The sequence below is a fragment of the Phasianus colchicus genome, chromosome 5 (assembly GCF_987193195.1).
Source record: "Phasianus colchicus chromosome 5, bPhaCol1.hap1.1, whole genome shotgun sequence".
NCBI classification, from domain to species: domain Eukaryota; kingdom Metazoa; phylum Chordata; class Aves; order Galliformes; family Phasianidae; genus Phasianus; species Phasianus colchicus.
In genome coordinates, this window is record NC_143440.1 from 3,279,051 (window position 1) to 3,305,223 (window position 26,173).

The 26,173-nt window shown below is 38.1% G+C and overlaps 1 protein-coding gene across 3 annotated transcripts in view; it reads right to left on the bottom strand.

Annotated features, from left to right (window-relative positions):
* LUZP2 (leucine zipper protein 2) overlaps window positions 1-26,173 on the bottom strand; it is a 169,583-nt gene that overhangs the window by 113,985 nt on the left and 29,425 nt on the right. For 2 of the 3 annotated variants that reach the window (XM_090140183.1, XM_031607393.2), the window contains exon 2: window positions 4,223-4,584. In XM_090140183.1, coding sequence (XP_089996309.1) covers window positions 4,223-4,287 — 65 coding nt within the window. In that variant the 5' untranslated portion in view covers window positions 4,288-4,584. Of the gene's footprint in view, window positions 1-4,222; window positions 4,585-13,078; window positions 13,141-26,173 lie in introns of those variants that run through there. The other variant, XM_090140182.1, reaches the window with a different exon arrangement.

A 26,173-nucleotide genomic window follows, 5' to 3' on the forward strand; every position in this document is an offset into this window, starting at 1 on the left:
AAGTCCCATATCTTCATAAAGAAGCACCCACCAACCAGACGTGACCATACTGCTTTCCTCCTGATATAAAACAAAATGTGGCATTTCACAGAATGGCAGGGTTGGAAGGGACCTCAAGGATCATGAATCTCCAACCCCCCCACCACAGGCAGGGCCACCAACCTCCTCATTTAATGCTAGACCAGGCTGCCCAGGGCCCCATCCAACCTGGCCTTGAACACCTGTAGGGATGGGGCATCCACAGCCTCTCTGGGCAGCTGTTCCAGCACCTCAGCACTCATTTTTTTTTTAAAAAAAAACTTCCCCCTGACATCCAACCTAAATCTTCCTTCCCTCATCTTAAAACCATTTCCCCTTGTCCCGCTGTTAACTGCAGATTAACACCTGAGTTATGAATAGTCTTCTAACATCAGTATCATAAGGCTGTCCCTGAATTGTACTATTAGGAAAAAAAAGCATTAGCCATTTCACTGCCATGAAGATAAATTCTGCCTTTCACTACCCTGGTATTTATACATCCTCTTAATGATTTACTGTTTAGTATTATTAATACTGGTATTAATATGCATCTACTAGGTCTATGGAGCTATTCTCAACTATAAAATTCTATTTCAATCCAATTTTGCATCTGGCAAATTTCATGCTTGGACAGAAGTGTTCTGTGTTTTAAGCACTTCAATGAAAAGACAAATTTTGCATCATACCAAGGCTCTTTGAATGAGTTAGATGTTCACCATTCGGACAACAAAGCTGTTGGTGACCAAAGACTTCAGTATCTAGCCTTCCAATTGAAACACTATTCAGAAAAGGCTCCTTCTACCTAGCAACAAGCAAGTCTCATTCGACAAGGTAATCAGAACTGCAGATCTCACTTACTGATCCAAATGAATAATTTCATGCAGATATTCCCTTCTGCAAATAATATTTTCCCCAGTCAGAAGGCTTAGGCATCTACATCCATAGAAGCACACAAGCAGGATGAGGCCCTTTGCCTATTACATGCTTTGTGCACTCACTGAGAGCTTGGTACAGTGGGACTCGTTTCTGTAGGTGTCTTCAATGTAGTGTGAAAGAACACTACCACATATACAACCATCACTTAACATCTGCCCAAACCAAATGGTCTGAGGAAACCACAAGTTTTAGGAGAGTTTGAAATAAGTTCATTCCACCTTCAAAAATATATTCTTTAACTTTCTGTGGGAGCCCAAGCAGTAACTTCCACTAATTCTGTCTCCAAACACACCATTACCTGGACAGACTAATATAACTCCATCTTCTAAGCACGTCTGCAGTATGAAGAAACTTGAAATATGACTAAGAGTAATAACCAAGGTCTGAAACCGCATCAAAACTGAGCTTAAGTAATACAGACAAGCATCCATTTCAATGGATTTTCTGTAGTTTAATAGATGTTTAGTTCATTTGCACTGTTTTAGACTGTGCTGAGATGTTTGTGATTAATTTCTGATTTCCAAGACTGTATATTACGAACACAACCTTACTGTGTATTTCACTTTTCAACAACATTGTAAAATAAGTGTCAATATAGTTCAACTCATCAATTCATATTTGTTTACAATTCTCCTTGAAGAGAAGCCGAGGTTCATCTCAAGCTATAAAACCATGACACGAGGCAAAGAAAAAACATGACACATGACAAGAAAGGAAAAACTTGTTGTCCACAGCTCCATTAAGTACGGCATACATTCATTTGAGCACTAATGTATTAAATAGTGATACTTTGCTTCTCTCTCGTGTAAAATGCAAATCGCAATGGAAAATTTTCTGCGCCACAAGGCAGGTGCTTCTCCTTACCTAAACAATTTCACATACCACAATATCAGACCCTGCGTTTTGCTAACGCAACTGCTCCTGACAACCTGCTCCATTTCAGTCCAGCAAATGCATTAACTATGTCTCCAAAAAAACCTACTGCTGCAGACAGAACCATCTTCAGCTGAAGGGAGAATAAAGCATCATCTCTTTCCAATAGGCAGCATACTGATAGCACTGTATCATTTTTTTTTAAACTTTCTATTATGAGTTGTTGAGAAATTACTCCATGTTCTACAAGGTTAAAAATTAAGTGACTGAAGGAAGCTGCTAACCAGGATAGTACACCAACTCCAGACTTATAAATCACTAGCACTGTAAGAGAGGGTCAGCATCCTATGGAACACGATGACCATTCAAAATATATCATAATCAAAGCTTCACTTTATAACATGTAAGGTATGCTCAAATAGAATTTTAAGTGGACTGTCTCACATTTATCATTTTCACACCCTCAATTAGGAAATAATACAAATTTTGTGCAATCAAAAGTTATACTCTTAGGAATGTATACACTCCAGGTCAAAACGTTCATAGTTAGCATTCACAGGTCAGCTTCAAAATTCCTCATATTCTGTCCATTTATTTTTGGAGGAAAGTAGGGACCTGAATTTTACTACTATTATAAAGAATGACCACAGGTCATGTTTTTCTACAAAAAAAAAAATATTTTCTCATGAAGATGAGAGGCACCTGCTTTTTGGGTGTTATGCTACATGTCTTGTTCCAGTTCAGAACACAGAAGTTACTGATCTGACATTTCATGAAAACTGCAAATTTTGAAAAATTCAAGCAATTTCTGCATCTCTTTTCATGACATTTTCATCTGGGCAAACCCATGCAAGATGCACACTTGCATCTACCAACTGTTGTGGCACTTCTTCCCCTTTTCAACTGTATCTTAGTGAAGCATACATCACTTCTAAATGAGTAGAACTATTAATCTAAATTCTTGGCTGCTAGTGAATGTTTCCTCAGACTTATTCAATCAGAGAGGAAAGCTATTGAACACCTGTATGTTGCAATTCTCTTGTGATTTATGTTTCCAAGCATCTTGGTGTTCTATATATTGACTGGCACTGTGGTCTCTAAATCACAAGTGTTACAGAAAAATAGAAATCACACCCCAGAAAAGGTGCAGTAGGAAGATAATGGAAGCACTGTGATACTCCTCACTTCTTCCTGCGTTCAGATCTTTTTCCACCCAGCTTTTCCCAGTTAACATTTTCATATGTTTGCATAAGCACTGGGCGATGCCCATAGTACACCTCACTTTGAATAGCTAGCAGACAGACTTTTTTTTTTTTTAATAAAAGTCCATAAGAAACTCAGACTTGAAATGTTTTGTTTTTCCTGCAAAAAGTAAAATAAAAATAAAAATAAAAATAAATAGGAAGACATTTTACTAAAGAGGAAGACTAAAGTAACCAGCATTTTCATGACAAACACACATCCTCTGCTAACATCCTTTCCAGGTTTAGAAGTTGATTGTGTAGTACACAATTACTACCAGGGCAGAGAAATACCACGCTTTAAATCTGGGTTTATTTTCTAATCAGTAATGGGAATTTAGGAAGCCTGGAAAGAGAACAGTGTTATTAGGACTCATCTACTCAGCAGCCAGCATTAACTCATCCCATTGTCTTGTTCAGAGAAGGAATGTAGAGCTGTGTCTTGCCTTGGCTGAACATGTTATGCCCACAGCACAGAAAACACCATCTCTGAGCAAGTGAACACTATTTTACCAGAGCTCTGAACAATCAGAGCAGTTGCTATTTTCAGGCTGCAAAAGGTTTTGTTCACTTTCTCAGTGACATACTGTACTGCTTCTGGATTGCAGTAACTTTTCAACATTATCTGGCACTGAGATAACACTGCAACACCTCACCTGTATTTCACAGTCAAGAAGATAAGCCATAAACCTCAGGGTCTTAGAGGATAAGCCATAGGTTCAGATGCAAAAGCCTGAGCTGGGATAAGATTACCCAAGTGTTTATTTTCCTGCACTGAACAGGAGGATATATTAGCACACCCTTAGTTTCAAGTCTTCCATATTTCCCATAAAGCAGAGTATGTGCTATTGCTACTGTATATATGAAGCTTATATTTGATAACTGTCTTGTTTCATCTGCTGAGCTCTGGGTCAACTTACACAGGAGCAGCTCTTTAACAGCATATAAAAGCCCAGAGAGAACAAGTAAAAGATTCAGTGTGTCTCAGAGGATCAGGAAGGGGAGGAGGAAAACAAGAACCAGAAAAGATACCCGTGCTTTAAACTTCCTACCACAGCAGAAGCTGAAACCTGTGTTATTCCTCTCGCGAATACTGGAGACTAAAAGAATAAATTGCAAACAGAACTGTAAGCAGAATAGCTCTCTGTACTCACCTAGCGCTGAAGACCAGTGCAGGAAAAAGAAGCAGCAAGTGATAAGCAGGGAAGAATTTCATCATGTAGCCCCTCTGTTTCGTTCTGTTCCTCACCGATCCTCTTCGCAGCGTCTCCTGCCTCCTCTACAGACCGACAGACCGACTAATGAAGGGAGCTCGGAGTGGGATGTGAGCTCCGTGAGTGATGTCAGAGGCAGCGAGCTGCTGCTGTGAGCCCACAGCCTGCTCGAGGCGATCAGTCAGCGCTCTGCCTCCAGCCGCGTCCTGGAGGGTTTCGTAGTGGTGGATGGGGAGGGACGAGCAGGCAGCAGCTGGCACTTGACTTTGAGGTTACGGCAGAGCAGGGCTTAGGGATTCCGCCTGGAAAAAGAAAGAAAATGGAATGAAAATAACAGCATTTTCTAATTGAAGTCTTCATTTGTTCAAAACGCATCTATACAGGAATGTGGTACATTGCTAGAAGCAACCAGCAGATAACAAATCAGCCTGACAGACTGGATCTGGAGAGGTATCACCTCTGCACAGCAAGAATTCACACATCATTATGTCAATTAGATATTAATTCACCCCACTAGCACTTCAAGTTGAAGGAAAGAGGAGAAACAGATCCCAAAAATACTTTTGGGAAATATTGATGTCATCTCTAAAAACCTTTCATCAGCAGAAGCAACTCAGAAGTCTTCAAGAGCATTTCAGACTCTTTTCTGCTTCAAGGGTTTTTGTTTCATCTGCTCTTGACCTCAATTGTAGAAATACAAGTAAAATTGACTGTCAACTGAAAGTGCTTTCAAAATCCAAGTATTCTTTACTCTGTCACAAGTGAAGTTGACAAATCATAGAGCAGTAGAACACTGAAACAAAAAATAACTTTCTGTGCAACAGAAAATAACCAAACTTGTCTACAAATGAATCATAGAATAGTTTATGTTGGAAGGGACTTTCAAGATCATCAAGATCCAAACCCCTGCTGTAGACTGGTTGCCCCAAACCAGCTCAGGCTTTCCCAGCACCCATCCAGCCTGGCCCTCGCTGCCTCCAGGAACAGGGCACCCACAGCTCTCTGGGCAGCCTGTATCAGCACCTTACCACCTCTGAGTAAGGAATGAGATCTCATCATTAGAAGACAGTTCTGGCTGTCTGTGTACCTGTCAGGTTTCATGAAAGGCATCCAGAAACTACGTTATAGAAGACATGCATAGAATAAAAGGTTCCACACCCTAATATGGCGCATCATCGCAGTCAACTGTTGGAAGAATACATGCAGGTTGTATCAAAGCCAATAGAAAAGGAAATTTCTTTGAAATTAGATTTGGCCCTTATTAAGACTTCGTGTGGCATAGAGATGGAATAAATTACCTACGCAACACAATAAAGAGAGGGGGAAGAGAGAGAAAGGGAGAAAAAGAAAAGGAATATACAAAGGAAAAAGAATGTACAGAAAAAGACTAAAATAATGTCTGAAAACAACTCTGTGTCCCAACTATGTTATTTTCCTGGCACACCTGGCAGCAAGTTGCATTTGACCGCAGTAATTTAACTCAGCATTTATTGTTATTTTGATGCTACAGTACCAGCATCAGAAACAGTCATGTTGCCATGGATACTTATGGCAGAATAGTAAAAAGGTCATAAAAAGTGCAGTCAGCTTTCCATTTTCTCTTCCAGAAAAAAAAAACGCTACCTCTCCTAGGTACCTTCCAGGCATCTATCAGCAGTTACACCTTCTTCCATCCTTCCTTTATATGCACCCACATAGGGTGGAAGAGGGACAAAGAGAAGGCAGTAGGGAGTAATTTATGCTCAATAACACAGTGCAAGTTCAGCAAATCTCACAGAGCTCTGCAACTTTGGGAACTGTTTTTCAATTTTGCTGTTACTGTTTTTCACTCTCCTCTTCCACCAGGAAAGAAATTTTTAATAACATCCAACCTGAACCTCCTCTGCTGCACCCAGACTTCACCTTAACCTTTCCACACCCACCCCCCCATTCTCCAAGTTTTTCTACTATGATCAGAACTGATTCAGCAAGTAGGAACTCTTTAAGCTTTTCCAACACTACTCCTTTAGTCCCACTTGCATATGAATATACCAATCACATGGCCACAGCTCAGTTCCAGCTTCTGAACACCTCAAGAAGTAAAGCTTCCCATCTCAGATCATGGTATGGAAATGGAGGGTTTCAATCCATTTGGGCAGAACCTGTACACTTCCAGGCTGTAGGAGATCACAACACTAATATTGTTACCACATGCACAGATGAGCTGTTATTATTAAAAGAAATGCTCAGTGGGAAACAAAGGTAGGACTTAAAATTGCATTTTTTAGAGACTAAGTTCTTCAATTAAGGACTGGGCACTTAATCTTAATCATTAATGCTGTCAGACTTGATTGTGCTCAAGCTGTTTGCCTGAAGATGTGAGAAGATACCCATTTACCCCTCACAACTTATCCAGATCTCAAGCTTCAGAGAGTTTGGTTTTTTTGTTTTGTCTTTTTAAGTGGAGAAAACTTAAGGAGTACAAAGTGCTTCTTCAGAAAAGAATCCGATTCATATAGAAAAAGGAAAGAATATTTGCAGCTTTTCTTAGCTATATAATTTACTTGGTGCTATGTATTCTTAAATGGATAACACATATTGACAAACAGCAACTTCTAAGACTTTGAATACAAATATTATCTACGAATACATTAGAAACACAGATCAAGAAATATTGTATTTTCACTCAGTGAAACATTTACCTTTTTTTGCTTAAATTCACTGACAGTCTGATTAAATACATGACTATTCCTAGTTCAGTAAGAATTAAAGTGATTATGTGTGCACTTTTACAAATAATGACATCTTAAATGTAAAGAAGACTACAAGAATGGAACTATTATTGTGTATTTCAAAAATAGTATATTTCCTTAGAAGTGCCACATCACACCAGTCATCACCCAGACTTCTGCAAGTCTGGCTAAATACAGTGAATAAGGGAATATCATTGCCTATTTTAGGGAAGAAAATGAATCTGTCTCTTTGCTGAAGTATAGCACCAAGCTCAAGCTTGTCGGAGCAGAAAGACATTCACTTCTTCCTTTATTTACATAGTAACTATTTTAGTTGGGGGTCTCCATTTTATTTTTGTTTGTTAGAATACCAGCACACAATACATGGATATTTCTTGTTTGTACTCAGCTAAGTGAAAGACTCAATTGTTTAAGGAGAGTTCTTAACTTCACTGTAGCTAGGAAAAGGGAAAAAGCCAGCACAGTGCTGGAATTGCAGCTTGAACTTCAGAGATTGGCAGCTGCTTCGGAAGTCATTTTGGAGGTCATTTCAACTCGGTAAGAAATTCCCAGGGAGGCTCCTTCTTTATCTAAGAACCAGCCAGTTCAGGTCTTCATTAAAATTATAAATTAAATTCCAATACATTTAACTTCTTAACTAACCCTACCTCTAGCAGGTTGGACTTCCAGCTCAAATTACCCCATGATTCTTCAGCAAATATACACAGCACGCAGAGATCTGCTCTTCAAATGCAAAGAAGTGAAGAATTTCACAAATGTGATTATTGAAAAGAAATAATAGTTTGATATCATTCTGTGAAACCTCTTTTTCCACAGTTCAAAACAGCAATGATTCTGTATTACATACTTACCATACCCAGCCCACCTAGCTTAGTTACACACTGCAGGCCTACATTGCAGGCAATATTAGAGGTGCAGTATGCCTGGAAAGTGACAGAAAGTCTTGACTGAACCATTACATAGAACAACAACATGTTCCAGGTATTCAAAGCATGCTAAGTTGCTTTAAAAATCTTTATGTTTTAAATTAAGTGTTCTTCCATTTTTAAGTCTGTCTGTACTTCAAGAGGATTTCCCCAATGTATTTTTTTATATTAAATATAGCTGATGTTGTTGAAGAACAGAACAGTTTTTGTTAATAAAAAAATTTCAAGAATTCTTTCCTTGATCAGAATACAGCATAATTAGCACCAATTCAGCAGAGCATCAGTTCAGTTAGCGTTGATCCATTCAAGCATCACAGTTTTCACTCATTTACCCATACTTACCTGTATCACAGAATGGCCTGGGTTGGAAGGGGCCTCAAAGATCATGAATCTCCAACCCTCCCCACCACAGGCAAGGCCACCAACCTCTGCATTTAGTAGTAAACTAGGCTGCCCAGGGCCCCATCCAAACTGGCCTTGAGCACCTCTCTCTCCCAGTACTAAATTTGGATCTTAACTCATCATCAAGTTAAAAAAAGCTGTGTGTAGAAATAAATCTGATTAGATGAATTGAGTAGTGTTTCAGCGTCTAAAGCTCTAATGAGATTGAATGTGATCCAAGAAAGAATTATTACAATTAAATCATTAGAATATTTCTGTCTTTACAAATATCCCCATCCCGATGATGCAGGCGTTAAAGACGATGATCATGCTACTGAAATTTGTATAAGCAAAGTACTCATGCATTTTTGATAAATTAGCACACAGTTTAAGCACTACTTACCTGTTAGGAACTCATGATATATCTACATTCATGTGGTGTGGGGTGAATCACATGCAGGATGCCATTGACAAGATTCTCATAAGGAATTACTCATTACACTTAGTATCTAGAGCCTCATGTGACATATCATGAGTAGTCTGATAAAAAGTATAAATGGACATCCCAATAATGTGCAATATAATTACCAGCAGTGTGTAAAGCACATGCATGAACCATACATTTGTTGCATCATTCTGAAACTGTTAACAGCTATTTATGATGGTCATCAATATGTTTTCCACTGAGCTCTACACTTGGTTTGTTTTACTGTGCTGTTTGGTGATATGCAAGTTGTTATACTGCTTTTATGTATCAAATAGAGGATACTGCAATAGACTGTGAGCAAAGAATTTCTCATGGCATCCTTCCACAGAATTACAACAGAGTTTATTGCCTGATCTCATTCGCACCAGTGATGCCTTGGCATCCTGTCCCTCAAACAAGTCTACATTACTTCTCTCAAAACAGCAGGAATAAAGTAGTAAGGCACTGAGTGATAACTGGATTTCCTTGATGAAATAATGAGATTTTCCTAATATTTCAAACTGTTTTATGTTATAACCTATTAAAAAACTCATTTTTGAAAGCTAAGTGCAGACCTAATTCAAGTTTTATTAAATATGATATGCATTAGAATTATACTATCAAGATTGTATCAAGATGTCATTAATACAGAACTAATGGGAACTCAGTGAAAAACTTTAAATCAAAGTAAGATTGTCACAGTAATAGCATATTATAATTGCATAGTTTAAAAATTCTTGTAGATCCTATATTATAGTGGCACAATTGCACTTTCTTCTAAATAAAGTAAATGCAGCCTGAAGGGGCTGTGTCAGTCTGCCACAGCATTACATTTATTTCTTGTATTAGTTGTATATATATTTAATGCACATATAATTAACCACCTAAAGTTTTCATGTTCTGTTTATCATTTAGTGTCATTTTTCATTTTGTGAAGTTCAATATTAAGAATCTGGTCAAATCTAGGTTATGCTATATTTCACTCTGGAAACCTATCCTCAATTAGACTTTGATTCAATTACTATATTTCAGCACAGTCCAGAAACTAAAGCTGCATTCCTTAACCTCTTTGTCTCTCCAACTAAAAAGGTGGTAAGGGAAGAGGTTTCAACAGGCATCCAATACACTGTCCCCAATTCTTTAGGTGGAGTAGAACACAAAATTGTGTTTGTATAAATAGAAAAGATGTTAAAAAGTAAATCAGTAATTTTAAAAGATGGAAAAACCTTCAGGAATGCTGTGGGAGACTCATATTGAAAAAGGCAAAGGAAAGAGCTGCATGCAGCTTGCTTCAGAAGAGAAGGGAAATGCAGTCACAAGTGCCAAATGCACATCCTCATGCATACTGACTTCAGAAAAGTTTAGTAGACAAAACACCCAAACCACAACTCAGACATTTCCCAAATCCTTTTGCAATTCTTATACAGCTATTGCATCCATTTAAGTGACAAACTCTGATTACCATTTAGATGAACATATAAACTGACTTATTTTTCTTCTATATATATGTATATTCTATTCAGAGGAACTCTTGCCTTGTTACTTCCATTCATAATTATGAGTTAGCACATACTCTTGTGCTATATTTTAGATTTTGGAAGAAATACCTGTACAAACGTTCACGTGGAAGTCACTGCAGAGTAATACAATAGTACAACATTCATCTCTACAGATGCTTTGTCCTTTCCCACCTCTCTGCTCTAACCTAATTTTCTAGTAGAAGGAAAATGGATCAATATTAATCTGTGAAGCTAAATTAGAGGGAAAGAGTGACAGAGGATTGTGTAAGGGTACAGAGTAAAAGAGAAGCTCTAAACCTTAACATTATGGCTGGGTGATCGCTGCTTTTCTTTCAAGAAACATGAATTCTTGCAATGGCCAATATACCTAACAGCTATTCTAACTTTATTACCATAGCCTAGAAGGCTGGAAAAGGGACATGATTCTTTCATTACATCCAGGCTGGGTCACAGTAAGCTCATTGAAGCACACCACACAAGATGACATCCACATGTGCACCTTTCAAATCCCTTTATTTAACCACAGTACTTTCTGTGGAAAAGTCATTTATTTGAACTCTGCATGAGATGGGCAGACGTGGCCCCAAGCACTCTTACATTTCTATAACAACCTCTAGGAAAAGCGTTTGGCAACGTAATTCACCAGGAAAACCAAATCTTCATTCTGGCTTAAGCTGAAAAAAGACATGCCCACCAATGATACCTACCACAATATAAAATATCATCAATGTATGGCAATGGAAATGAGTGCATAAGCTATCTGACATGAAGACTGAACAAGTTCAGACAGATCTCTGAAGGTGATAGATAGCACACTGCTCAGTTCACTAATAGCAAGCTCTGCTTAAAGGCATGTTTCAATTTCTCTACAAGTTAAACAACGTACCACTATGAAATCAGATATTCACAAACATCTGAATCCATTTTCACCCATGTTTTTGTTGATACTGACTTTTCAACATTAACTTCCCTAGAAAATTGAACATGAGACAAAACCAAGCACTTCTCTGGCAGTTCTAACTCTATAGGGTTGTGTTCTGAGATTCTCAGAGAGCAAATCCCACTAAATTTAAGGTAGTACATTGTTTTATCTTCCTAGATATTTTTATCATTTACTTGTAGCCAAGGAACCATCAGAAGGCTGGCCTGTAGCAGTGACCTAAAATGGGAAAATTAAATTAAGATAGGTAAAATAAACCCTTAGGGGTAAATTGCTTTTTGTTGTTCTCATCCTTATATTTGGTGAACACACTGTCTGCAAGTCAAATCATGTTTCTTCTTACCTTTCAGCCTTGTACCCTGTCTGTGATGGAGGGTTTAATCAGAAGATTATTTTTCCATTTTCATCTTTAGAAAATGGGGAAGTAGTGGGCTGAGGCACTCAACTAATTCACTCAATACATTATTGCAGTGTTTCCATTGAGATGTCTCACTAACCCAGAACAAACAATGACATTTTAACAGGCTGCCCTCTACAGTTTCATAAATAATGTTTACACAGAATTTAAATATCATCCTCGGGCTGATTTCTTTTCATTAGAAAGTGACGCTGAAGTGTTTAAGTGCTATTCTTTTTTAAATCAATACTTCACAATGGAACACTCTGAAAATGCTGTATCTTCAGAAAGCATTATGTATCTACCAAATGCAGACTAATCTTTGTTTTCTTACATTTACTCATTCAAATAAATAAATGACAACATATACCATCCCATATTAAGTAGTTAAATCCCCTCTGATAGTTTTCCTATATTTCCTTGACATTTATACTTTCATGCTGAATTAACTTTAGTGTTCGATGGTGTGAAATATTCTTACTGTAGTATCTTCATTTAGGTTTGTATTTTAACAACAACGATAGGTTTTGCAGGACACAAAGCAGGCATATAGTTGTCTTTAATTACAATCTTGCAGAGCATCAACAGCAGTCACGCAAAGCCCATCAACAGGTTAATTTGATAGCAGACTACACGACTAACAAGCACAATATACAGGGCTTGGGGAAGGAAGCTTTCCATTCTGTGCTTATTATAGTCCAGGGAAGGTCCCTTCCCTTACCAAAACCTTCTAAATAGAACTATACTGACATTTACACTCTTCAATACTTTTTTTTTTTTTTAAAACTTCTCATTGGCATCCTACCAACTATTCAACCTGCTGCAGAATCTTTAACAGCACTGAGCACAAGAGACTTAGACCCACATTTTTACTTTTACAGATTATCCTCGCTTTCAACGTTATGTTATCTTTTCTTCCCAAATTTGTGCAAACATTTACAGTTATACTTTTTGTAGATTTTGTGGAGCCTGACTGCAGTATCCTTGATGCAAGTAAATATCATATAGCTTTTATTTAATACGCTTTGACTATTGCACTTATTTTATCTATGCTCATACTAAGGGTGATTATAACACCTTATAAGCAAAACAACTTTTAATACTATTCTCCCTTACGGAAGCACTTACCTCTAATTAAAAAAAAATAATTATATATACATATATTTTTTCAAAGTAGGAGCAAAAAAAATATGCTTATCAAAAGAATGAAACAAACTGAGGTCCATTAGGTAGCTCTCTGGTTTCCTGAGCTGCTGGACTACTCAGAACTCCAATCTATGGCAATGACTAATCCAGTTCTTAGCAAATAGAGTGTAAAATCAGCAGGCATACAATTAGCAGAGTGGTGTGGTTAGGCTGGTATTTTACAGGTCCTGTAACTAGAAGGATTATCATGGTGGAAAGGGGTAACCAGAAATAAATGAAAATACTCACCTGTGTCCTAAGCTCAGAGAAAAACTCCAAAAGGAGCAACCTCCAGAAAGAAATCCTTCCTCAGCAGCAGTAAACCATTAAATGGGGTCTATGAGGTGTAGCCAGACTCCATCCCTTCTGGTCACTCAGCTGAATTGCTTTCACCTGTGCTCCCAGGGCTGACTCAGTGCTTGTCTCAGGTGATCAGTCAGAGGTTCAGGCCGAGATTCAACAGTTCCCATACAGAGAGTAATACACAGAACACATAGATAAACCTGGTTTAGAATACAAACATCCGCTGTTTAGGTTTGATACCCTTGGATACTAAAATTGCTTTCTGAAGACATCTATTTTCCTTGAGTTTCTAAAAATTCAGATTTGATAACAACTACTTTCCCATCACAGGTAAAGCAGTGCCTTGCTGGACTTGAGGTGCACAAACTGCATTTCAGTACAGCTCTTGCTAGAAGCAGACAGTCCCAAGGAAGAAGTTCAGATGCTGTATACTGGCATGTTAGACCAGTGCTATACTATGTCTGAAACAGCAGCCCCAATTGCAAACAAAGCAACTGGCACAGTAGTGCCATATATTAGACAATTGAACAGTCAAAAGCATCTTATGTCTTGTAATAAGAGTGTATTTTTTTTTTTTTTTTTTTTTTTGCAAAGAAAGAAGGTCAGAAATCTCTGGGGAGTGATCTGAAAGCATAAGCATTTTGAAATTATATATTAAAAACCTTGGTGTTTTTTGCCTTAACTTAGTAAGCTCTATAGAGAAATTTAGACTGAAATATTTGATTTTAAACAAAGTGATACCTCTTGTATTTTTCACACACCCTTGCAATACATCTTTCCAGTCCAACTGGTGTGTTACTGATGACATAGCATGTGGTTCACATTCTTTATGTATTCCTTCTGTAATCACTCTCCTTTTTGGGCATCCATGCTCCTCAGCCGTGTACCAGCTCTACATCTTGCTACTCACAAAGCAAGGTGGTGAGAAATAAACACTTCTGTGCAGCTTCCTCAGCACAGCCGTAGATCTCTGGTCACAAAGATCTCATTGTAAACAAAGACTACTTGTAAATTATCTTTTTTTTTTTTTTTTTCCTGCATGGTGAAATTCAGTTACAACCCTTTGCCTCATATGCACTTCATGTCAGACACCATTCTGTCAGACTGCCCTTCTGCTGCCATCTATCACACAGCAACAACATGTAAGGGAATATTACTGGGGAAGTTCAACCTCTATTGCCATTATCACAAATAGCACCTCTGACATCATGGACCAATGTCTTAAAATAAAAGGCATTAGTTCTGGAGTAGCCCTCATATAAGATGAATTTTATTATTAGCTTAATGTGCATCACTTACAAATAATGAAGAATCCAAGAATTCAAGAAAATAGGTTTAGGATATTTTTAAATATTTATTATTTTAAATGAAGTTAATGCCTCTTTTCACTCCTTGTTATCAGTGAAACAAAGTAGCTGGCTTCGTGCTAACCTTGAAAATCTATAGTCCTCATCCAGAGCAGACTTTGAAGGCTTCAAAGTCTTGTCATTCACGTTGTATGTACTTTTGGTCATGACTTCACCCATGCTGAAATTTACATTAAGGGAAAACAGGTACTTTAAAGCTTGTTTGAAAGTCTCAGCCATTACTTCTCAAAATAATAAATTTCCCAGGAAAGAAGAAAATACTTTGCTGTGGAACGTAGGAAAAAAGGTAGGGAGATGGGCCTAAAAACAAAACAGCAGCAATGAGCTTAGGAAGAAAACTAATTTACTAAATATGATAGCCGAATGTGAGATAATATAATATAATACAAGAGGTATTTCAGACTAATGAAGATAAGCTTTCTCTCCATTGCTGTATGGGAGTCAGGCAGACTTTACAAAGTCAGATGGAAAGCAGTTGCTGACTTCCTTGCTAATTATTAATCTATTTCATTCTACATTTTTTTTCCTGAAGGACCTTGGATTCTGGCAGTCAGTATATTTCTTTCATGGCTACATGAACCACTGTGGGTTTGCTGTCATGCTTCACTTTCAGTATATTACCCTTTCTGTATTTTTAATTTCACTTTCATTAGTTTTCCAGTCCTCTGATACCTGCAGGTTTATTTTTCCTTTTGTACTTCATCAGCCTCAAACACCTTGGGTAAGAAAGCTCATCATTTTCAAATACTTTGAGTAAAGGAGACTCCAGTCTGATCTTCTGAAGTCATAAAATCATTAGCCAACATTTAGGAAATTACAACTATAACAGGGATAAGAAAGAGTTGTCACCAATGCTTAGTGTACTTTCTGCTGCAACTATTCTTTAATTCCACAACTTACTGACCTCCTATAAGTTTATGGAACCATTTTATAGTTTGCATTTTGCTCTGAAGTGTTGCAGATACGCCTATTAACCCCAAGAAAGTAGAATTTGTGAAAGAATGGTTCATGATATCTCCAAAATTCTTCTTAATGTGTTTATCTATCCATTGGTAGATAGAAGTTCATGAGTGAGTATGATAGAAAAAAAGATGAGAGGAACAGCTGTTCCTCCTTCTTTGTTATTTTCTAAGAAAAAGGTGTTATCTTGAAGATGTCATTATTGTAATTAAGTCCATCAGGATCTTCACTATTAGATGAGGACAGAGAAGATTCACATCTTGTTTTATCTTTGAGTAGTTTTTGCTGGAACAATTCAGCTCTCACCTTCAGTTGTCTCCACATTCAGTATTTCTTCCTGCAGTAGTGGTTTAAACCCACAAGTAACTATTCTAACAAAAGTCCTTTATTTTTAAATATACATTGGGGTTTTTAGCTATAACCTTCTCTTCCACCATCACCTCCCTTCCTCTGTCGTTTCTCTTTCTCACTTCTTCAGATGTGCATGTTTTTTGACCATGTCAGTTTTTACTTTTAAACCATACCAAATCTCATTTTTAACTTGTGCCTGCACATAGTGTCAGCATGAATCAAACTGGGTACTCCTTCAGTTGGTGTGGAAACACCCTTTGTTTCGTTTCCATAGATTTAACCAAATAAATTCATTGGTCACCCATTAATGACTCTGCTTTGAGAAAATAAAAGACATCACAAGGTAAATTAAGCACATGCTGTCACCTGTCATAAAACTGACAGGACGTTCTGAAGGCACAACTGGATGATCTTGAGCTATTCTACACCCATGTTCAAATTTGCTAAAATTAAACTGAAGATACTTAAGGTATCATTTTGGTGAAGGCAATAAAAATAAATAAGACGAATTCTTCTAACTACAAAAGAAGAGAAAAAGTCCCATTATTTTAAATGATAATGTTATGTTTGTTATACTTTCCAATATATCTCTAAAATATGATTATATGTACAAAATTTATTTCATGGCTTCCTCATGCCATACAGAGCCCTGGATAGTGTCTTGACTTACTTGTTCCCAATACTTGAGATCAAGAGTATATTTCTACCATCTTTCTTTTTTTCTTAAAATCTTGTTGAGCATTACAGAAACATCTCCAGTTAAATACAGATCAGAGGCAACAACAAAATAAGTGACAAGGGGAATTCTTATTCGTACCATTTAAATTTTTCTATCTTATTATTGCTCTTTGGAGACTCGTGTTTACTTTTGTTTATTGAAATCACTAATGTTTATTGGATAGAGCGCTCAGTGCTCCAATCCTAAACACTAATTAATTCAGGAGAAGCCAGAATGGAGCTACAGCATCACAAAACCATGCACTAAATGTTATACCTTAAGGTCATAACTGCCCTTCTTTCCAGAGAATATAATACCTCTGTAATTGTCTTCAAAAAAGAGCAGGACAACCATGGACAGTGGAGTTAAGTCATCTCGAGGCAATTGCCATCAGCTAACAAATTCAGTCAGATAGCCTCTGCTATTTCTAGAGCATTCACTGCAACAAATTTTTTATTGCTCTCCTCATAGAGAGTGGACAAACTACATCCTGTTATTAATGTTAAATGTATGGTTATTGTTAAATGTATGATTGTCACTTTTCTCCCTTCTATTGCTTGCCTGCTTGCTGCCTAATGCTGGCAGCTCTGCTGCTGCTCTCCCCTGCACTTTTGCCTCAGACCATCAGAATGGTGTGCAATGGGATGCTGCTGGATCTTGGTGGTGACTATCCCCACTTTATGTAATTCTTGCTTCTTTCCTATCTTTCCTATTGCCTGCTTTCCCTTCTCCATCACCTAATTCGTAATAGTCACCGTCCTCCCCTTCCCCATCTCCCTGATTGATTAGGATCTGTAATAAACTGGCTGGATCAACATTTGAACCATTGTTTCTTAATCTCACATTGGGTATACATATATCAAAGAACTTCCTTTCCCTCCTATAAATTGGAGCGAGACAGGTGGGAGGCAAACAACACACTGATGTTGATGCCTCCCATCCCTCGAGAACTCAGCACTGACTGAAACCTCCCTGATTAAAAACAGTATTTCCACTGTATGCATTCTGCACCTCGATGCAACTGATTTAAGAAAAGTTGCAATGAGAGCAGTCCCTACTCTCCTTCCAACCACATTCAGTACAGCCAATAACTGTTCTATTTTTGCAGTATCATGCAAAAAGAAAGGTGGTGGATAACGCCTCAAAAATATCTAGCAGCTTGCCTTTCTTCCTTTCTTCTTCCTTTCTTCCAGCTCCAACTAAAGATAAAACCAAGGAGATAAGTCATTAAAAGCAGATTAACTTCCTCAGCCTAATGAAGAGCAAAGCAGCAAAGCTTTGCTCTCATTTCCAACGATAACAATTTCAAAAGCCTTTGATTTCAGAATAACTGTTCAACTGAGGTTGTAAATTGCAAGCTCATCAGAATCCTTACTCAATTTTCTGGCATACTTTCATGTATTTGTGAAATAAATAAAACTAGTTTAAGTAAAGAGAAATGCATCCACTTTTTAAAAAATGATTTCAGCTACTAGCAACCAAATGTGTTTGAGACTTTTATACCAGTTTGAGTTCAAAATTGATGCATGATGTAAAATAAAAAACATGGCTGAGTGAGCAATGTATGAGCAGCAGTGAATTAAAGATTCTTCCTTATAGACACTTCTCATAACATGTGCCAGTAAAACAAACAAACAAAAAAAAAACCAGTCAAGGTGAAGAGTTCTTCTAGAAGATAAAGATTTATGTCAAGATGCACACATTCTTGTAAATGCCTGGAAATCTGAATTGCTACTAAAATGCCTGGATATGTCACTAGAATTGTATAGGATGACTGTAGAAATGCCAAGATCCTTCAAAATTTCTGTAGATTTTCATTTCTGCATTGTCCAAAGGAATTTACTCCCACCCTCAATATGAAAAAAAAAAAAAAAAGCAGTTTACATCAAGTAAAAGCAACTTTACCTTGTTTTATTTCAAAGATCTCAAGACTAGATTCAATATTCGAAACTAATTAGCAAACATAATTAAATCTAATACCAAAGTAGCCCTAGTCTTTCTCGTGAAGTCAAGGTTGTTATCTGCTAGAACTGGATTTTGGTTTCCTTCATCCCACTGGCAATATTGAAAAGCATGGTATTACTAAGTATTCCTTGTCAAGTTTGCCTGTCTGTCCTCAGGTTAGGATTTAAGATCTGGACCAGTCCAGTTCCATCTTCGGGAAAACCCCAGACATTTCAAACACACCCCATTTTTTTTTTTTCCCACCAACTTGCCAGGACATGACTCTAATACATCAAATATCTTTACTGTATTTAACCACTTTTTATGTGAAAGTTATGCAAAACAGCAGAACTATGTGGAACAAAGTGTCCCAAAAGTATAACACACTGAACAGTCTGCCATCCTTTCACTAGTTATTTGAACATGATTAGCATCCTTTTCATCTTACTTTTGTTTTAAAATATCACAATCTGTCTGTGTACTGATAGGAGGGCCTTTGCATTTAGCTAATTAAGACAGTTTCAAAGGGAAGAAATCTAATGAATAACTCAAAATAAGCATTCATTAATCAAATGGTACCTCCTAAGCACACTGGTATTAGTAGTCAAGAGGGATAAGCCTGCTGAGAAAATCTTGCAAATCAAAGATGCTGGAAGGCAATGTACAACAACTCTTAGGTATCATTATTTTGTTATGTGGGATACATGCCACATTATTTCCTTCTTGTATGCTTCTTCATAACATTGCTGCCTTTAAAATGACAGAGGAATAGATTGAAACAACATACAAATAGCAAGCCAGTTGACTCTACCAGTCAGCTGCACATTCATATTGTTTCAGTATAGATAGCACAATCAGTACAAGTTATAGTTGAAGAATCACAGAATTGTCAGGGTTGGAAGGGACCTCAAGGATCATGAATCTCCAACCCCCCTGCCACGTGCAGGGCCACCAACCATCCCCCCTAATGCTAGACCAGGCTGCTCAGGGCCCCATCCAGTCTGGCCTTGAACACCTCCAGGGATGGGGCATCCACAACCTCCCTGGGCAGCTGTTCCAGCACCTCACCACTCTCTCTGTAAAGAATTTCCCCCTGACATCCAACCTAAATCTCCCTTCCCTCAACTTAAAACCATTTCCCCTTGTCCTGCTGTCACTCACCCTTTCAAAGAGTTGATTCCCCTCCTGTTTGTAGGCTCCCTTTAGGTACTGAAAGGCTGCAATGAGGTCACCCCGCAGCCTTCTTTTCTCCGGGCTGAACAAGCCCAGCTCCTTCAGCCTGTCCTCATAGGGGAGGTGCTCCAGCCCCCTGATCATCTTTGTGGCCCTCCTCTGGACCCTCTCCAACAGCTCCCTGTCTTTCTTGTACTGGGGGCTCCACACTTGGATGCAGTATTCCAGATGGGGCCTCACAAGAGCAGAGTAGAGGGGAACAATCACCTCCCTGTCCCTGCTGGCCACCCCTCTTTTGATGGAGCCCAGGATACCATTTGAAGAAAGCTCTCAGTTTCAACTGGTGTTCTCAGAGCTGCTTTAAGTAATATAAAATCTTTAAACAAACAAACAAACAAACAAAAAACAGATGCCTAATTACAATATAGATGCATCTCTGGCATCCGGCAGTAAAATTTTGCTTAAAATTAGTTTGCCTAAATCTAGCAATAATTCTGAGGGATCCAGCTAGTCTATTTTCACACATTATTCAGCAATCATCAGAACTTATTATATCCTTATTTAGACTCATTACAAAAACACTGCTGATGCACTTTTTGCCATATTTGTGTTGAGATGAGCACAGCTTAATCTCAGTTTGACTCACAAGGGGCGTTCTTCCTTTAAGTCCCTTAGAAATCCACTGTCAGAATGACACAGAAATGTCCAGCTTTTCCTCAGTGCAGTAACTGCCTAACTCTGCTCACAGTAAATTTATGACCTAGTAACACCCTTGGAAACTTTTTTCTTTTTTTTGGACTGAGCCATGTCCTAGACATGACCTGGCAGCATAAGAACTATTTTTAGACCTATTTCATCCAAGACATCAAACAAAACGGAGATGACATATTTTAAGCCCTTATAAAGGCATAAGCAAGCAAACTGCAGCAGACGGTCTGGCCTCGCACATTGGAATACTGTAACTTATTTAATTCACTAAATAAGTTGGAGAGGAGGAAAATCTACCGTAGGAAACAAAAATACCCCTTCTTTATCACTAAAAGCAATTAGGGAGATTTTTTTTTTTCTCCCAAAGCATCACCAGAAGCTGCTGACAGCTTTGACGTACAGCTTCTGCAGAAGTTCTCTGCCATCCTCACTCAATGCTATCAGCTCACAACATGCCAGTCAGAGAACTAAGGCCAGCAAAGCAGAAGAAAAAGCAGACAGAGGGGAAGGACCTCCTATTAAATTAATAAAATAACCCCATTCATTAATCAAAGCTTGCTCTTCAACCAGATTCAAAAGGGTTTGGCACACACATGAAATTCCAGCACCGTGCATTCCTGAGTAGAACACTGCCAAATCATTAATCAGCATCTTAATTTTCTTTTTTGGCATCATTAAATTAAAGTTGCTATCACCAGATTTAAAAGACTTATTGGGTATGTTGTCCCAAGCTGAAATTTATCCTTAATATTCCCTCTCTGCCCTTCTGCTTACTGTCATTAAAATGACAATTTCAGAGATAAATGAACCTGCTTTGAAGTCCCTTTCTACATAAGTAGAGAAATGTCATTACTTAAGTAGAGATTTATCATTACTGAGGAATTCAAATATAGGATTAACCTTAAAGAACATTTCCATTATTATGCTGTAATGTTTTTAACACTTCTGCGATGCCTTTACCGAAAAAAACTTTTGAGACTCTTTATCGAGGCTAAAAAAATTATCAACAAATATGCTCAACATCTGAATCTGCCAAAATAATTATTGCAATGGATCAGGCCTTAAGTAATTAAGTCTCACAGAAATGCTTTAAGGATTAAAAAGCCAGAGAGATTATTCTTACTATTCATTACTGCATGTGGCAAGCTCTGAAAAGGCCTGGCAACACATTAACAGCATCTTCTGCTGAGATCATCAATCACAGCTTAATACTAAGAACCTTCAGGTGGATACGAGAAGGTTGTATCGTGGTAAGGTGGATTTTGTCCAACGTTGACACTTCTCCCTTTCTTGTAGGTCAGCTCCCTCAAGTTTCTACATTCTAATTGCAAACTGGACATGATAGCATGTAACACTGCAAAGTTCCAGCCATCCTCTCAGGTTTTTATTTCAGATGACCTATATATTGTACTTTTTTCAAGTGAGTTAACTAGCACCTAATACCTTCCACTGGGATGTGAGTAAAGCAACAGCTTTTGCATTGGAACAAAACAGTATATTCCTTCTCCAAGCAAGATTTGCTCTTCAGCTGTGGTCTCTGCATTTAAAATTCTTGGCTAATGTTTCACTGCCAGCTTTCTTTCAGTGGAGCCTCTGGTGCTGAGGAACAGGTGCTGCCAACTGGAAGTTCATTCCCAAAGGAGACGATCACACGGGATGCAGCTGGATGTGCAAGAGCTGAACATGGCGTGCGACATGACAGCTCCTTTGAATGAGAACTCACAGCGCTCTGGTAACGCTGGCACACAGCAGAGCTCCAACTTTGTCAAAGCCGCAGAATAAACCGAGTGTTTGACAGACATTAGTATGTGGTAGGGGCAGCAGCTTCCCAATCAGTGCTGTCAAAGCTAAATTGAAACTCTGAGCTCAGCTGCCAAAACAGAAAATGTATTAGAAACCAGAGGTGGATTAAATCTTTCCTTACTGAAAATAATATCCAAAATAACATAAATCAAATCTAAAAGCTTCTAAGCATCTGTGATGAGAAAATTGAAATACTAGATTCTACGGTCTTCCAGCTGTTCTTAGGGGAAGAAACACTGTACAATAAACACCCCAACCCATCCCCCTCCCCCCCCCCAGCACTCAGAAGGAAATCCAAGCTATTTGCTAGCTGCACACAAAGCTGCATTTATTTAAGTGACTGAAATAGCATCCACAGACTTCCCAGCAACTTCCTTCATGGCACATACGCATGTTTGATTTTGCAGAGAACAGGCTGCATTTTATTTATCAGTTCCTCACTGATTAAAAATAACTCTTCAGATGTTCCATCAAGCAGAACCAACAAGGGGCAGGGGAAGAAAACAGGCTGAAAAGAACAGAGAGGAAAGAAAACTAAGAGAGATGAGAAAAATCCAAGTACAAGAATAAAAGGAGGAAGGAAGAAGTGGTTTTACTCAATGTGAGGTTGCTACAGGAGGAAAAAATCTTCTTCATCATCTGCTACATTTCTTTAGTAATCTTTAAACACAACCTGTGTGAAGCAGGGTAGTCATTACAAAAAATAAAAAGATTAAAAAAAAAGCTTCAAAAGCAGGGCAAACTCCGTTTCTCTTATTCCATGAAGATCACTGATATTCATCCTATCTCAATGGATACAGTGGAAACTGTAAAAACCTACTGCTGTGCCTACAGCCTTGCTGTAATTAGTATAGTCAATGGAAATAGCCATGCATAGAGGACTGGTTTCTCACATACACAATTCATTTCCTACAGTGTCCCTAGCCCTGAACAAGCTCTAGCACCTCTACATAATTGACAGGAACATGACTACATACATTGCAAAGGTCAGAAGTTTAAGCTTCTACTTCAAAAATAAGCAGTTTGGCATCAGCAGGACAAAGCACAAAGCTTCTGTCCCACTGCCATCAATCTCAGTTCTCCAACATAAGCTCTTGTTTCATTCACAACCTTCAGCTGGACAATCTCTGGATCAGACACTAATTTCCAGAGCACTTGTTTTGGTACAACTTCTATTTTATCCACTATTGCTCTGCAGTCTGGGAAAATTTATGACTAGATCTGGCATCTCAGCCTGGTTCTCCTCTGCAAGCACTGCAACAGAATTAATTTAGCCCTCTACTTTCTTCTGTCAGTAATTTACTGCTGCTATCAAACAGAGACCCGGATGTCTTTTTCACATTGACTTTTTTTTGCTTGTAGATTTCTTACTATTTACCATAACATCTTCTGCAAATATCCCTTTGTCTTTCACCTCTGCTTTCTTGTGCAGTCTTGTTAAATGTGGTAAACTTACCCAAATACTGAAAATACATTGATCAGATCAATGAGATCCAAATGTACTCTTTGGTTAGATATGGGACATTGCTGAGACTGAGAAGCAGGGTAAACAGACACGGTATTATTCCTAGATTTATAAATGTCATAAGATGGAATGGAAAAAGATAAAACATTTCCAAGTACTGGCCAGGGAAGGTACTTAAATCATGTTCATTTCTGATTTCTCTTTAAATAATATAGTCTATTGGTTGCTCAGTTTTATTTATAATTCCCTGACTGGATCCCCCACTTCTCAGGGAGAATAATGTGAGAAATAAGAAATAAATAATTTTCTCCTGGGAAAAAGAAAAAAAAAAAAAGTATTTAGATATCTGGCTTCCAATTTTTCCCTGTTCTACAGCACATTCAATTCAAATGTCCTATTCCCTGTTGGTATTCACTCTCAAATTTCATTAACCTGATCAGAAAACCTTCCAGCTTGATACTCAGGATGTACATGAGGGAGCCCAAGAACCCTTCAAAAAGCTCACAGCAAATCTGCTGAGTAGAAATCCAAGCAGCTGTCCCTGTCCACAAAGAGATCCTACAGAAGGAAACGTAACTGCGTGGGGCCTCTTGGTTCATATGCCTCCCCCTTAATTAGAGCTTCTGAAAGAAGCCAGCTTTGCACTCCTCACCCATTCTTCCATTCCCACCACTAAGCTCAGGACAGCATTGCCAGCCTAAAAACCTTCACACAGAGAAGGTGAAGATGAGGGTCACTATCACAAGGTGATTGTAAATCTGAAGCCATGCCAGCCAGCTGTGCTAAATAAAGGATTTCACTGTTCAACAGAATACGTCTTGTCATGTTTTTATATTAGTTTTCCACATCTTCAGAAAATGCAAAGATGAGAATGAAATAAATTCAGCATATCTTGACAAAGTTATTTTTTTTAAATCTAGACCATCCATCAAGCTTTCACAAGCCTTTAATATTTTGATTTATTTACACGACAACAAGCCATACAATCAGAAATTAGCCTTGAAAACTGTCTGATTTAAAGTGGAGGACAGAAGCTACCTGTGTAATTGATGGGGAGAAGGACTAGGTACTAATCATACAATTTACTTGATTTAGATTTGCACTACTCTACCAAAAAAAAAAAAAAAATTGAAATGTGGAATAGGGAGAAAGAGATTCTACTTTCAAACACCTGAGCTCCTTCTGCTAGCTTTTACACTGCAACTGTGACTAATTAGCAGGGGAAAAATGCAGACGTCCTGTCTCGCTCCAATAGGAGGGAGAGGAGGTTCTTTAATATATGTACACCCAACGTGAGATTAAGAAACAATGGTTCAAATGTAGGCCCAACCAGTTTATTACAAATCTTAATCAATATAGGAGATGGGGAAGGGGAGGACGGTGACTATTATGAATTAGGGTGATGGGAGGGGAAAGCGGGCAATGGAAAGATAGGAAAGAAGCCTATAGAGGCAACTGGACTATGGATACTGCAGCCAGTATCTCAGCATCAAACAATGAGACAAGTACCTCAGAAAAATTTTTGTTTATTGGGAAAGCTACTTTTCTAAACTATGGGTTTAGTTTGATAGGTGGTATCAATGTTTGGGACTGTGGGTATAAAAGGTGACATGGATTAATGTGTTGTTCAGTTTTCGCATGTTTGTAGGTATGTATTCTTTATATTAATAAGGCAATCAACCAAATGCTTGTTGTTCAAATTAATAACGAAGGGGGATATGTGGGACAAAAAAGACATTGTGAACAACAGAGCTCGCAAATGAGTAAACAAGCACCAAACATAAATGCACACAAGGCATCTGGCAAGCACATGTGACCAAGGTGTTATTAAGAAAATATAAAAGGTTGATAGCATCTACAATGAATTGTACAAAGTCTACAAAGTCTTAGTTCTGCACCAGCAACAGAGTCCGTGCCTCACTTGCCAAACCCCATCATCATTCTTTCTTTACACTAAGTTTGACTTGTGAGTCAATTTAATGGCAGCCTTCTTAATTAGTTCATCAGGTATCTAGAAAACTTTCACTATTGATCAGCCACACAAGTAATTTACGACTAAACTGTCATCATGAAGAAAATCAAGCAATCAAGAGCTACCCTTTTCATCAGACCATCATGAAGCATTTTGTAAATCAAGAAAAGACTTTGGAAGAATATTTCAACACCCATTCCCATTTACTTCTGCACCTGCAATGCAAAAAGATCAGAGCTCTGTCAGTGAATCTTTAAGATTAAAAACCTGTATCTGTCATATCCTCTAGATAAGGATGCTCTGCTCTGTGCATTTTCCTGATGTACAGTTCTCCTCAGTTCACTCTTGCCTCTGAACTAGGTGGTGAAACCATTCCCATGGAGGAGGGTAGCCCTCTCCCATCTAGCACTTATTTTCAAGATTGATCAAACTATTTATCTGCCTGCAAGCAGTTTTGGTTGTTTTCTGAAATGACTCTGAAAGACTTCAAGTCTTGTACAGAAAATTTAGAAAAATTAATAGACCACAAAGCCAGTCCGTATAAATTACATTAGAAAATGAGTAAATCAGCCAAGCCATT